This window comes from Phascolarctos cinereus, unplaced genomic scaffold (genome assembly GCF_003287225.1).
Source record: "Phascolarctos cinereus isolate Bilbo 61053 unplaced genomic scaffold, phaCin_HiC Scaffold_1;HRSCAF=81, whole genome shotgun sequence".
Lineage (NCBI taxonomy): Eukaryota > Metazoa > Chordata > Mammalia > Diprotodontia > Phascolarctidae > Phascolarctos > Phascolarctos cinereus.
In genome coordinates this window covers 229370130-229385991 of record NW_027555514.1, presented here as the reverse complement: position 1 = coordinate 229385991, position 15862 = coordinate 229370130, and the positions used below count along the sequence as shown (strand labels likewise).

Genomic DNA, 15862 nt, shown 5'->3' with positions numbered 1-15862 from the left:
AATGGAGACAATCCCTGCCCTCAAGGATCTTACTAGGAGACTACAACAGGTTCACAGGTAAATACCAGAGATGGGAGGGCACTCTTGTTTGTCCTTTGTTCTTGAAGAGGACCTTGGCGTCAGGAAGGTGATGCCATGACTTGCAAGTGAATTGGATTTAAGTGAGAAGGGCTATGCAAGGTCACTAGCCTCATGTTCTCCTCCAGAGCCATCTGGGTCCAGTGGCAAGATATAGATCAGGAGGACTGGAGATGGTCCTGAATGCCAGGGAGGGCATTAACAATTAAGGGAATGAAGAAAGACAGCACTAGAACTGAGCCTTGGGTCCTCTGAAAAGCCTGTGGGGGCAGGTAACATGACACAGGTAATACACAAAGTAACTGCTCTGTGCCTCAGTTTCCTTATCAGTAAAATGAAGGAATTGGGCATGGTGACCTCTAAGGTCCCTTCCAGCTCCAAATCTATGGTCCTAGGGTCCTTTTTCTGGCTCTACTCATTGTTAAGTCTCCCCAGGAATTAATCCAATGGTGCCAGAATTGTCGCTGTCATTGGGAGAAGTGGAGAGTGAAGAGAATGGTTTGGGTCATCCTTAAGAAGATGTCATGACAACATACAGTAAGACAGTTGAACCAGGAGTGGTATAATATCTGATACTAGGGAGGCTGAGGCTGGTGACTGATTAAGCTCTTGAGTTAGTTCTGAGCTGCAGTAGGCCTAGAGCTAATCAGGGGTCCTCATTAAGTCCAGCCCCAGTCACGTGAGCCCCAGGAGATGGGAACCACCAAGCTGTCTAAGGAGGGGAAAACTGGCCCTGATCAGAAACATCATGTCAAAGTTTCTATGCTGTTCACAGCATATGGCCACCACACACTTCCAGCCTTGGCAGACAGGAAGACCAAGTCTCCATCAATCAATAAATAAATGAAGGGAAGTCAAATGTTAGCTTCACCTTAAATGTTGGCTGTAACAAAGTGGTAGAGAAGAAAGAACCTACTTCTATTTCCATTCTAAAGGCCCAAGGTGGGGGATCTGGGGAGAGTATCACATATAGGGTAAACCAAAAATTCAAAGTAGAAACATACAGAGTGACCAACTAAATTATCTTTCCTAAGGAGGCAGTGGAAGTACGATAGTTTAAAAAAAAATACACACTCACACACTCTCTCATCTCTCTCTCTCTCTCTCTCTCTCTCTCTCTCTCTCTCTCTCTCTCTCTCTCTCTCCCTCCCTCCCTCCCTCCCCCTCTCCCTCCTTTCTGGACCCTAGTAGAGACCCATCTAAATGGGCCACAAGGTCTCCCCTCACACCCAGTGATCTCTGATGCAGGTTTCTTTAATTAATTCTTTAATTAATTAATTGTAGAATGTCATTAAATAAAAACAACACAAACACTAAACAAATAACAACTGCAACTTTAATAAGTGGAACCACAATTTGCCATTTCAGAAACAATTTTAAGGGGAAAGTGTTTTCCCTATAAAAATAAAATTAAACTTGTCAAAATTATAAATAGTATAACTTTAAAAAAAACTTTTTTACTTTTACAATTTAAAATGCTTCCCTGCATTACCACCACCTCATTTCAGCCCCTTTCCTGTACCATCACACACTGAGCATCTACAACACTTCAGCAAAGCTTAGGTCATTTAATATAGAAAGTGGTAAAAAATAAACTCAAAACATTTCTTTGGCTAGATCTGACCTTTAAAAAAAAATTCTTTTTTCAAACATTGAAAAGCTGCTGCAGTAAACCAGTGTTGCGGGGGAACGGGGGATGAGGACACAACAAAATCAGTCTTTCTACACCTGCAAATTTCAATACAGTAAGTTTTCCAAATCATAACTTGTAGTGCATATAAGACAACCACTGAGGTTTCTGGATAGTATAATATGAGGATGCCTATTTTACAGACAATCTACTTCAAGTAAAAAAAAAAAAGATAATTCACAGATACCCATCAGCTACCACTGTTAGATCCTAAGAGCATTCAAATAGGAAAAGTCAAAGCTTCATGAAAAATAAACTTCTCAAAAAATAAAATAATAAAAAAGAAAAATAAACTTCTCATCAAAATGGGACAGGTTAGTCAAAAGTCAGGTGGTGGTTGCCAAGAGAATACTCAAACCCAGGCTGTGGTCTGAATAATAACAAGAAAATACCAGCATTCCCTGAATGTTACAGTAAAAGTGTCTGTTGGTAATGTCACTTAAAACCTCATAACATGCACTACACAGTTTCATGCAAACTAAACAGACATGGGGTGGCAAACATGTTTTATATCGTTCTACGTTACAAAAAAAAAAAAAACCTCTTCCTCAACAGTTTCAGAAGATACGATTGTCTCAGTCACTCGTGTAGTACTGCATAGCCCACAAACGGTTAGGACGAAATGATTGTTCTTCGTCAAGTCAGCCTGAAAATCCGGAAATGAGAAAAGGAAGCAATAACGAGGCACAGTTTGCAGAGTAAGAGGTACAGCACTGAACCACCTTGGAGTTTCGCAAAGAAGCCATTAGGTGTCACTAAAGTGTTAACAATTCCTTGGGAATTTATAATAAATGTCTAGAGTAAAAAAAATGGGCATACGGACCCTCTTGAACTTGAGTAAATTTTCTTTTCTTTTCTTTTTTTTCCCTCATGTTTCCACTGGAATAAATCATTTATGCTAGGGCTACTCAAGAGTGAGGAGTTACTTGAACCTGATTTGAGGAAGGCTTCTATTGCACACCCATCCATCTCTTTGGTTGGCTGCAACAAGCATTTTTGTTTTAATGTCTCTGTAAGAATACCGGTTACATCAGCAGTCAAATACTAACTTTTCCCTTCCTTTTGCCTTCCATGCTCTGATTCTGCCAGGGGCCAAGCAGTCTTGGGTAGGGAAAGGAGAACCTGGCAACATAACACATTCTGGTTCAGTATGGAAATATCACAGATTCCAAAGAAGAGAGGAAAAGGAAGAAGGGAAGGAGAGAGAAAGAAGAGAAATGACTGTGGATGCTCCACAAGGCTTTGAGTACTTTAATCTTATAAGCCTAGAAATCAGCAATCAGATGCAGCTTCTGCCCTGTTTCTTTTCGTGAGAAACCAGGTGAAATAGTTCATTTCCTCTGGTCTTTTCTGCTAAGGACAAAGATAGACCTTCCTAGGAAACAACCTCACGTAACAGAAGTCACATAACGGCAACACAGTTTCTAAAACGCTAAGGAGACATCAGTGGGCATCACCAAAGCATTCCCCATTCGTTGGGAGCTGGTCTGTGCCTTTCTTGGTTTAGGTCTGTTGCCTTACAGATATCGCACCAGACAGACTTACCATTCCACACCTAGTGGATTCATGCAGGTAAGTAGGTCATCCCAAGTAACCTGAGGGTACTGCTCTGCTTAGACAAAGGCCCAGGTTTATAAGATACAGTGGTTAACCCTCAGTTTTCATGGCAATCTCGGGAGCGACCCAGCCTTTTCTTTGCTCCCTTGCATTAGCTGTTTTCCTAAATCTCCCCTCCCCCCAAAAATCAAGTCATCCCATATATATAAAAAACATCTTAAACCTTAAAACTGTATTGTTTTAAAAGTGAGTTACAAGCAAATTCCACATCCCTCTTATCCACCATAACCAAACTATTCACAATTCCATCACTGGCCACCAAAAGATCCCCGTCTCTACTCATGCCTTCTTTCTGACTTACTCTTTTCCTTCCTTAGGTCTACTCCATTAAAAATCCTTCAAAAATTTCTCAAAAATCCCTAGCTTCCTTATGCTGCCTTCCATTATACATGGCTGTTTTCATGCAAAATTGTAAACTGCTCAACAACAGGAAAAACAGTACAGTTTGATGCTTAAAACTATTCAGATTGGATTTTTCTTTCAGCTTTTTAAAAAATAATCAATCTGCAGATTCTTGGGCTAAAAGCCATATAATTTTTTTTTTAAAAAAGGTAGAGGGAAAAAAAATCACACCCTATCCTTCATATTTTAAAGCATCCTAGAGTTCTATTAGCAATCTACCACAGATTCACAGCCTGCCAAGGGGTGATACCACCCACCAACAGAGGATTCTGGGGCGGCATCACAACGTGACAAGCTTGCAAGGCCCTCAGACAGGTAATAGGTGCCAAGTGCTGAATGGGACTGATCCAAGAACTGGGGAGAGGTACCCTGTCATCACAAAACTGTAAACCAGCTCACTTAATAAAGAGTACACCTGCTACCGCCTTGTCGGCTGTACTGAGCACGCTACGTCCGAGTTTGTTGGTTTTTTTAATTTCTGTTTTGTTTTGTTTTGTTAAGTAGCCTGCACTGTTCCTGAGTGGTTCGGGGCTGCTGTTTATTCCATCTTCCATGTTTCTTCGAGGGCCTTTTCAAGTTTGTGTCTGTAAGTTGCATAGCGCTGTTTCAGGTTCTGCAGCTGGTCGTCTTCTTCTTTGTCCAGCATCCGCAAGAAGTTCTGTAGTTCAGGAAGACTGAAGGCTTCCCACTGCAGAGGGAAAAAAACATGCACGCATAGGCGCACATACACACCCAGATTCAGTGAATAATACCTCATGTGGTACTTTAGTGAGTCAGCATTTTGTATTTTTGTCATTGTTCAGTCATTTCAGTCGAATCTGACTCTCTGTGACCCTATGTGGGGTTTTCTTGGCAAAGATACTGGAGTGGTTTGCCATTTCCTTCTCCAGCTCACTTTACTGATGAGGAAAATGAGGCAAACAGGGTCAGGTGACTTGCACAGTCACACAGCTAGGAAGTGTCTGAGGCTGGACTTGAACTCAGGAATATAAGTCTTCCTGACTTGACGCCTAGCACTCTATCCACTGTGTCATCTAGCTGCCTAAGTCAGCGTTTACTTGTTACCTATTTATTATGTGCACCTTAAGGAGCTGGGGCAGTTCCTTTTTTTGGGAGGGGGGGAAGGGGGTTGTTTCTTTTATCCCCCAGAACCTCATACAGTGGTCAGGACCAGGACAAAGTACATGAAAGGGAAAGAATTAACCTGAGATTTCATTGGTACAGAAAACTCCTCCCAGGATGAGGTCAAGACAAGTGGGTCCCTTCTCTATAGCTTCAGAGAATCTCAGAAAGTTGCCTAGAACAGGTGTCAACACTTGACTAGATTAAAATATAACTGGGAAATATTGAACAAAATAAATAAAATTTTATTTTTGTTTAATATATCAAAATTTATTATATTTTAAAATAGTGTAATGTATTTATGGTAGTGTTTATATAAACAAATTCTATATTTACATTATTAAAATATATTATACAGTTAATATGAAATATAAACCTAAATATTACAATAAACAATATTTATAGAAAACTTACTTTACTTATATCAAATTCATTGTATTTATATATTTATGAATATTATAACCAATAATGTATTTGTATAAACTCTATATTTATGTTTTATGAAATATATTGTTCTATTATAAATGATATAAAATATTATGAACATATACTTATAAACTTTCTAACAAATCTATATTATAAATATAATAAATATACTTGCATTATTGATATAAATGAGTAAATCATGAGATATATTGTAAATATAATGTATAATGTGAATATTAAATATGTATATTATATTTATATAAAATTTGGTGCTTGTTTTTATTTATTTATTATAACAAAATAAAATTTTATTTATTAGTAAAACAAAGATAATATTACATCTTGAAACTTTAAAGAAATGCCAGATTTGGCATTAGAGGAGTTGGGTCTGTGGATCACTACCCATCATTTATTACTATCATTTGAACCTCATTTTTTGACTAGAAATTGTTTAAACCCAGAATGTCGCCCTGAACTCAGTAACTCTCCAGGGATGCAGACAAGGAATTGTGGACACCAGCAGGTCCTGGATGCACCCAAGTCTTTTCTGGGGTCCACTTAAGTTTATATTCTGGGTTCCCCTTGTGTTTTGTCTTTGCCCATATTTTCTTAATGGTTCACATTTACTAATAATCTATCTCAACCTACCTATCTGTCACATAGCCTCTAGGTAAAACTGCTTAACTGCGTATGCATGCAGGTACCCTTGTCTAAATCCTATATAATATGTATACCTGCATGAGAGGGAAACATTCCTTTCTGGCTCACTCTCTTCCACCAAATGACCTAATAAATTTCTTTCTAACAGTATTTCAGATTTTGGGGTTCATTCTCATGACTAAAAGATTTAAATCCCAACTCTGTTATTTAATCTCTCTGGTACTCAGTGTCCTCATCTGTAAGATGAGGGTTGTAATTAGATTCCCTTCCAGATGGAAGGCTCTGATCCTAAGAGCCAGGGGTGGGGGTGGAGTAAATAATCAAAGGCTTTCCAGAGATGAGTTCACACTGGGCTTTTTAGGAAACTGAGACTGGGCAGTGACAAATGGGAGGGGACTCCAGGTAAAAGAATATTGTGTAGAGTAGGAGGAATGACAGTTTATACTATGTTACTTTCACCTTATTAAAAATGCCAAAAAAAATAAACAGGAGATTTTAATAAATGTGGAAGGAAAAAAAATGAACAAATAAGCCAATATTACCAACTTGTCATATCTGCCAAACTCTCAGCTGATCCTGAAATTAAGAAGCAAGAGAAACCCCATATACTGTCTATTTAAGAGATGCAGTGTGGCATTGTGAATCGGGAGTTAGTTTCAGAGTCAGAAGAAAGGAGTTCAAGTCCTATCTCTGACACATACTAGCTGTGTGACCCTGGCTAAATCATTTCTCAACATCCCAGGTTTGTACGATTATAAATGGAAGAATTGGTGCCTCTGATCTCTCTGGTAGAGAGAGTATCCTTCCTGGAAGCTCCCCAGCCTGTCAGAAAACAATCAAACAAAGCAGTTGGGGACAGAATTGTCCACTTTAAAAAAATATGATATTTAAACATTTGCTAAACTCTAACAACGTGTGAGGTGACATTCCAAAACCAACTAAAGCTGAATCCCTCCTCAGGAGTTTACAAATTAAGTTAACCAGATGGGATCACTTAACAGAACAATACAAATTTTAAAATTCTATAGAGGGTATGCAAGTGTTTGGAGTTTGAGCTTTCAGGGGAAATGCTAATATATGGTCAAAATGCCCTTTTAAGAATCCAAATGAGAATTCCAATATAGTATTTCTGAACAATGGCAGTTTTGTATTCAGAAAGCCTCAAAAGTTGCAGAAGTAAAAAGTAACATGAATAATTTATAACAGCAGTTTTTCCTTCTTGGGTCAAAACTACTGAATAGATCGTCTCATATTCATTTCTCTCATTCATCTTCATAATCCTGCCCAAAAGTCAGTTACCATCACTCCCATTTTATAGATGGGAGACTTGAGATTAACGGATGGTTAGATTTCTTAACTATGGAGCTAACAACTAGTCCAAAGATCACACTGCCCTAAAGACATTCTTCCTTGAGGGTGGAAACTGCATGATGTCTTAAATGATTCATGGCAATACAGGTACGGTAGAAAGGACACGGGTCAGGTCAGAGTTCAAAGCCTGCTTCTCCGAGCCTGAATTTCCTCCTCTATAAAATCTGAGGGTTGAACTAGGGGGCCTCAAAGTTCCCTTCCAGTTCTAAATCTATCATCCTGTGAAATTTTAAAAAATGTGTTTAATTCAGAGTCTTGCTAGCCAAGAAACAAGAAACTCCCTTTTCTCCTCATTTACAATGAATTAGCAAAGAAACTTTTTGTTAGGAATGAACATATGGCAAGTGTCAACTTTCAAAATCAAGCTAACGGTAAAAGCATAAGAGGATGAGAAATCTTTGGAGACCAACTACAAGATGCCAGCCACCAAAACCCAGTTTTTTTGGGGGGTGAGGCAATTGGGGTTAAGTGACTAGCACAGGGTCACAGAGCTAGTAAATGTTGTGTCAGATTAGATTTGAACTCAGGTCCTCCTGACTCCAGGGCCTGTGTTCTATCCACTGTGCCACCTAGCTGCCTCCAAATCCATTTTTTAAATGGTGATTTAATTAACAAACACAAACATTTCAATATACAAACAGGAAATATGGGCATACAAGAAAGTGTGAATTTCTGTTTTTAAAAATATGTATATAAAAATTAAGTTTAATGAGACAGCAACAAAATTATGGGTCCCCTTCTGTTTTGTTTTGCTTTTTTGGTTGAGGCAATCAGGATTAAGTGACTTGCTCAGGATCACACAGCTAGTAAGTGTCAAGTGTCTGAGTCCAGATTAGAACTCAGGTCCTCCTGACTTCAAAGCCAGAGCTCTACCCACTGAGCCGTGTAGCTACCCCTTCCCTTCTGCTCTTTAAAGACCTTTTAAAAATACTGTTTCTTCCCAATTCAAATATTACACAAAGAAAAGGTTACACAAAAATGTTAATGGCAGATAGATACTGGGCTTTGTTCTTGACTCCTCATCCCGCTTCTTCCACGTGGCTACAAAGGTCAACTACCACTGAGTTAAACAGGGATGATGTACCCTGCAACAACGATGAGGAACACTACTTACCTCTCCAGTTTCCCGTTCACGTAGAACAAAGCTCAGAGTTTCTGTCCTTGGTCCTGCTACCAAACGCAGATAGAGGGGGTGTTCTCGGTCTGAAAGCTTGCACGCATAAACTGCACATGGAAACAACAGATCCATTTTTATAGAGCTCTTATGTACCCATTAAATCAGACTGCTTCCAACAGTCAAAGAAATTGATTCACCACATCCTGCCCCATCTTACTCTAATTGGCCAGTACTAGAATGAATCGACATCATGGGCAGGTAACACGTGAGATAAAAACAGACAATGCAAAGCACAATTAGTGCTGTTTCCATTATTTTCAGGAAAAAAAAAGATCAATTAAGTCAAGTTCTTTAAAAAGACCGTGATAAGAAGGCGTGGTCCTGTGTATGAAAAAAATCAAGCAAATATTGCCATGTTCAAGGTCAACAGCTTTTAAATATGTACCCACCACCATGCTCCAGAGAGAAATAAGTTCTTCTCTCTGCTTGGTTAGAAAAATTACTAACGGGCAACGGTACCATCTTACGTGGGTAACTAACACTGTTAGCTTGAGCAGCAAAGAAAGAGTTGTGCATGTGAGGGGAGAATTTAGCTGGCAAGATAAAAGGTCCCCTTGTGATCTCCTGACCCTCCCACCACTCCTCCCTAGCATTTGGAGGACTAACAGTAGGTTTGGACTTCCTGGGACAGACTTTTCTAAGTGGGCACTTAAGTAAGGTGGAAGTCAATTTCCTACAGCTGTTTCACGCTCTACCCAGGAAAGCTAGAAGGAGAAAAAAATTTAAGAGAGTGACTAATGAAATACAGACACTTCATAGTCAAATGGACACTGGAGATAAGCTGGGTTTGCTGGGATTTACTTGTACAGGACATCCAGTAAGGTATATATTTATTCCATTTTGACTCATGCAACGTAGCTGTTCTGATAAGAGAGAAGATGGACTGAAAGGGACATGGGTGTGATATTCTCTGCTCCACAGGACGGATGCCTTTATGTCCTGCCAAAGTATGCCTTGGGTACAGGAGACCAGTGCCTCAGACCTCATGGAACTGCCAAGTATGTAGACTCATAGTGCAGCATTTCTAATTGAAGAGGTCTCAGGGTTACTTCCTAGCAAGAGTCAATGGCTACCAAGAGAAGACATGATGAAATACACTTTCATCCTCTTTGTGAAGAGCTGGGAGTCTACAAACACATGATGCTGCATACACTCTCAAAGTGGGCACCAGGGTGGGCGGTTCTGCTGAGCGGTTTTATCCCATGCTACAAGGGACGGGTTTGGGCAGCTAGGTGGATCAGTGGATCCAATTAAGAACTTCGTTCAAATCCAGCCTCAGACACTAGCTATGTGACTGTTTTTTCATCTATAAAATCAGCTGGAGAAGAAAATGGCAAACCACTCCAGTATCTCTGCCAAGAAAACCCCAAGTGGGGTCATGAAGAGTTGCACATGAATGAAATGACTGAACAACAAGGGAAAGAGAGTTCAATATAGGGGGTGTATTTTGGAAACTTACTGTGATATAAAACAATTTGTTCTCGCTTTCTGTATGTATGCATGTATGTATGTATGTATGTATGTATGTATATGTGTGTATTGTAAATTACTGTTGTTTCAGTGATGCCCAACTCTTCCAAGATCTCATTTGGGAGTTTTCTTGAAAAAGATACTGCAGTGGCTTGAAATTTCATTCTCTAACTCATTGTACAGATGAGGAAACCAAGGCAAACAGGCTTAAGTAACTTGGCCAGGGTCACATAGCTAGGAAGTGTCTGAGGCTGGATTTGAACTCATGAAGATGAGTCTCCCTGATTCCAAGTCCAGTACTCTATCCACTGGGCCATCCAGCTACCCCTTGTAATATATATGTGTGTGTGTGTATGTGTATATGTATATACATGTATATATACACGTGTGTGTGTGTGTGTGTGTGTGTGTGTGTGGGGGGGGAAGGACAATCAATGGCTAGCTAGATTCTACTACTATTACTACCACCACCCCTACTACTACTACTACTACCACCACTACCACCACCACCATTACCACCATCACCACCTACTACTACTATTACTACTACCCTCATCACCACCACCACCACCACCACCACCACCCAGAATTTATATAATACCTAACTACGTGCCAGGCACTGTGTTAGGGGCTTTACAAATATTAAAATTAAATATTCAAAGTATTTAAATGATATTTAATATTAAGCTTAATATTAAATACTAAACATAGATTAAATATCTACTGATCCTCCCAACAACCTTAGGTAGGTAGGGGTTATTATTGTCCCCATTTCACAGTTAAGGAAACTAAGCCAAACAGAGGTTAAGTGATCTGTCCAAGGCCACACAGACAGTAAGTGTCTGGGGCCAGATCTGAACTCAGTGCATCGGCTCTGTGGTGAGAGGACACATTTTATGCCATCCCTGAAACTTCCTTTTTCCGTGACTCTGGCCAAGTGATTTAAACTCTCTAGGCCTCAGTTTCCTCATCTGTAAAATGAAGAGGTTAGACAAGGTGACCTCTGAGGTCTGTTTCAGCTCTAGGATCTTATGTGTGATTTTGTCAGATAGAAAGGAAATTCCTTGAGGGCAGAAATGGTTTCATTTTCATCTGTGTATCTCCAGTGCCTAGTATGGTACCCTTAGTATAGTACCCAGCACATCACAGGTACTCAATACATGCTTACTTTTTTGGGAGGGCGGGGTTGGGATATATGCTTACTGATCAATGAAAAACAAGTAGCATGAGATAAAGAAGGACAAGTCAGGATCAGAAATGTTAGCGGTAATGGGAAGCCACTGAAGGGTCAATGGGCATAGGAATGATGATGATAAAAAAGGCCCAAGAACAGGAAACAGAACAATTTAAACAGCAGCATACCTTGATCTTCCTTGTGACAACGCTTATAAAGTGCAAACTTGGCTGGGCTTTCAGACACTAGAAATTTCTTGAGCAAGGCCTCGATAACTTCCCGGACAGTGTTGGTGCTGCTGATGTGAAGTGTATTCATGCAGCCATTATTATTGGTGGCATGCTTTTCTGGGTTCTGAGAAGTCCATGCACTGATAGGTCTGCACAAGTCCATCTGGACTTTGATGAAGCCAGTGTAAATCCCATTGGAATTCTGTAGCAGGAAGACAAAGAACATGGTTCCAGTCAAGCCCTGGAGTTTGGAAGGTATTAAAATAAGATGGAGACAGGGCCGGCATCAAGCAAAAAAACTCATTCTCTACTTCTGCTCTTGTATCTTGATGGTGGATGTCCGCTAAAGATTCCCCCACCCCACAGAGAAAGGGCCTAAGCATGGGGTTGTGTTAAGGGGGTGGGCCATGGAGTCAGGAAGACTTCAGTTCAAAGTCTTGCATCTCAACTCATAATAGCTGTGTCTGCCGACAAGTCACACTTAACTTCTCACTGCTCCTGGAAATTTTCTCGAATTGTATCTTAGATCAGTCGCTAAACATTAAAATGAGTTTCTATGCTGGAGGTCCCCTAAATCAATGAAATTATAGCTCAAGATAAAAATAAAAGGCAGAGAGACCTCAATGGGAGGCCTTCATGTACAGGACACACAGCCCATGAGCCAAGTCTGTTAGGAAGATGGGGAAGTTTTAGAAGCTTCTCTGTTGGCTTTGATATGCTTACGTCTGAAACCCATTCATTCATGTTGCCACAGCCACATGTGAAGAGTCTGGACCCATTTTTAAGGTAATACCTTCATTCAAATCCCTGCTGGCCAAACCATGAAATTTACTAAGGCTAATAAGAAATATCTGGGCTGAGTGCACAAAGGAGGTATCCCCATCATAAAAGACAATGAACCCTCAGAGGACAAAAAAAGAAAGCCACAATTATGACTTTATGACATCCTAACAAAAAGAAAAGCCAAGAGGCTGGAATAGATCACTTGAGGCAGCTATTACTATACGAATTCCTGTTTTACTTAGACATTATTTCTTGCTGAAGCAACAACACGAAGCAGGTTGCAATGAACTTTCAAGATCAACATTTTTTAAAATGAGTCAAATTCAGGCTGCAAAAGTTAACCTCTGGAAAGCACAAACATTTGTTCATAATTTATGAATGGAATTACAAGTTCATTTCTCAGATTGCTAAAAAGAAACTTAGTAAGGAAGCTGGGGTAAGTTAAGGTCTTTTGGGCCAAAGGGCAGCATTAGTGGAAATGGTAGAGCCTACTGGTTTAGAGAGCAGCAAAGGAGAGATAAACTGAGGTTTCTTCCCATAGTGATTTCTGCCAGGCTGGGAGAGAATAGAACCGTTAGGCACTTCTGGAAGCACATGGAAGACAGATGTTTAAAGAGAGGCTTCCTGGGAGAAGTCTTATGGGGACATATGGCCATGATCCTCAAGAGGAAAAAAAAAAAGTAAGTAGAGGACAAATGGAATCCATGCATTTTGTTCCCAGCTACAAAATGTCTCCTCTTTTCATGCTCTAAACTCTTTCCTATAGCTACTTGGTGGCCTCAAAACAGACACTGCAAACTTGGATTCCATGAATTTTTTTTTCAAAAATACTTTAATAACGTATTCCAATATAACTGGTTTCCTTGGTAACTCTGGGTGTTTTATTTTATGCATTTAAAAACATTATTCCAAGAAGAGGTACACAGGCTTCACCAGACTGCCAAAGGGGGTCATCAAATGCAAAAAAGGTTAAGAAACTCTGATCTAAAAGCATTTTTATTACCTTCCTTGCTTTGTCCCTTCTGTTTCCTCTCATCTCGTTTAATGTGATTGCATCAGCGTTTCTATGGCATCAGGTTTCACCCTGTACACTGTTCGAAGGTCACCGAATAAGGGATCCCACAGATGAAGTGAAATAAAGGTCAGCAAGGAAATCATTCATTTTAACAAATGACCCAAGGCATAGCCTGAAAGGCAGAAAGCCAGGGCTCCATCCCCAAGTAAGTATGTGGAAGCAAGGCATCCAGAAGGCCAGAAAGGAGAGCAGGAACTGTCCCAAGTGAGTAAGAAGCCAGGAAAAGCATCCTGAGGGGTCAGCAGGGATGCCCTAAGGTGCTGCTGTCATAGGCTGAAAGGGCAGATGCTTAGTTCATCCAGTCCACCCTATGTGAAACAGAAACACCAACAGGATCCAAGAAAAGTAATTTTTAAGAAATTGGAAACGGTAGAATAATAGCTGACATTCTGTTTATTAATTAACTGCTGACTTGTCATGGCCCATCGTGGCACAGTAGATAAAGAAGCAACCTTAAAAATCAAGAAAACCTGGGTTCAGTCCTGCCTCTGCTGACACACTGTGTGATCCCCTCAACAAGCCATGGAATCTCTCAATGCCCTGGGCAACTTTCCAAGACAAGACATTGCTGAGGAGGTGCCAACCTGCATTGGTGGAAGGAATTCCCCATATCAATGAAATCACAGGTCTAGCTCTTCTTTCTGATTATTTTTTTTGCTGGGCCTGCTGCTGTAGAGGAGTTGGAATTATCTAAGAAGCCAGGTAGAATTCCAGATAACCAAGTTGTGTTTGCTTCCTTCTCTCTCTTTAGTATTTTCCTGCTGCCTTCTGTCCTCCCTGCCAATCCCTGACTTATTTCGGGTTATCCCAAAAGAGGGCATGGGGTTCATCCTGTTGTACATCATGCTGAAACTCCTTACTTGAAAAGAACCCGTGCTATTGTATCAAATGAAGCTGGCAACGTTTTAAAAAATCTGCCTATGTTCACAACCTAGTCAGTGTTCACGGCACACATGAACCCATGACTCTCCTTACACCAGACTCCAAGGGCTCCTTCCATTAGACTAACCTGTCTTTTATACGAGACTTTTTCTGAATTCTCTTTTAAAAGCTGTGGATATTAAGGGGGGGGGAAGCTTTGAAAAATCTCAGTATGTTTCTTTCCCTATTATTAGTTTATTTTTAAATTTTATTTTCAGTTCCAAATTCTCTCCCTCCAGCTCCTCCTCCACCCACTGAACAGGCAAGAAATACAATACTTATTATTCATATGAAGTCATGAAAAATATATTTTGTCATTATCCATGTTCCAAGATAAAAAGAAAAGAGATTTTTTAAAAAGTAAAAAAATTACGCTTTAATCTGCACTCTGAGATCGTAAGTTCTCTATCTGGAAGTAGACAGCATTTTGCTTCTTTCTTTAAAGTGTATTTAGTATTTAATTTGTCCCCAATTACACGTAAAAACAATTTCTAACAATTCCTTTTTAAACTTTTGAGTTCCAAATTCTCTCCCTCCCTCCTCGCCCTCCCCTTGTTGGCAAGGCAAGCAATTTGATATAGGTTATTCACACGTAGTCAAAGCATTTCGCTTCTTAAGTTCTCTGGAGTTGTAGTGAATGTTGTTATCAATCAGTTACTAAGTCTATGCTAAGTTGTAAGTCTACCTATATATTAAGATATATCTTTACAATATTGCCATTAATGTGCACAGTGTTCTCTCGGTTCTGCTCACTTCACTTTGCATCAGTTCATATAGGTCTTCCCAGGTTCTTCTGAAACTAACCCCTTCATCATTTCTTATAGAACAATAATATTCCATCACAATCATATACCATAACTTGTTCTGCCATTCCGTGATTGATGGGAATCCCTTCAGTTTCCAATTCTTTGCCAGCACAAAAAAAGATCCACTATAAATATTTTTGTATAAATTGGTCCTTTTCTTTCTTTTTTTTTTTTTAATCTCCTGGGGTAGACACTAAGTAATGGTATTGCTAGCTCAAAAGGTATACAGTTTTATAGCCTTTCTGGCATAGTTCCAAATTCTTCAGAATGGTTGGATCAGTTCACAACTCTACCAACAATGCATCAGCGTTCCTACTTTCCCACAATCCCTTCAACATTTGCCATATTCCTTTTCTGCCATCTTAGCCAATCTGACGAGTGTGAGGTGGTAGCTAAGAGTTGTTTTAATTTGTACTTCTCTAATAATTTGTGATTTAGAACATTTTTTTCAGATGACTGTTGATACCTTTAGTTTCTTCTTCTGAAAATTGTCTTTCTATCAATTGGGGAATAGCTCTTATTTCTTATATTTGACACAGTTCTCCATTTATTTGAGAAATAAGAGAAACTTGCTATAAAAATTTTTCTCAGTTTCCTTTTTTTCAACTTTTGGCTGCATTAATTTTGTTTGTGCGAAAATGTTAATTTTATGTAATCAAAACTATCCATTTTATCTCTATTTCTTATTTGGTCATGAAATCTCCCACTATTTACTGATCTGACAGATAATTTCTCCCATGTTGCTCTAATCTGCTTTTGGTATCATAATTTCTGTCTAAATCATGTATCTATTTTGAGCTTATCTTGGTATGACGTGAGATGTTTGTATAAGCCCAGTTTCTGCCATACCACTTTCCAGT

The 15862-nt window shown here is 39.5% G+C and overlaps 1 protein-coding gene across 3 annotated transcripts in view; it reads right to left on the bottom strand.

Annotated features, from left to right (window-relative positions):
• RASSF3 (Ras association domain family member 3) overlaps window positions 1-15862 on the bottom strand; it is a 151746-nt gene that overhangs the window by 53461 nt on the left and 82423 nt on the right. The window contains exons 3-5 of one of the 3 annotated variants that reach the window (XM_020990188.2): window positions 11376-11619; window positions 8481-8590; window positions 1393-4475 (exon numbers count right to left, since the gene is read on the bottom strand). In XM_020990188.2, the coding sequence (XP_020845847.1) occupies window positions 4326-4475; window positions 8481-8590; window positions 11376-11619 (504 nt within the window). In that variant the 3' untranslated portion in view covers window positions 1393-4325. Of the gene's footprint in view, window positions 1-1392; window positions 4476-5583; window positions 6818-8480; window positions 8591-11375; window positions 11620-15862 lie in introns of those variants that run through there. The other 2 variants (XM_020990189.2, XM_078146137.1) reach the window with 2 other exon arrangements.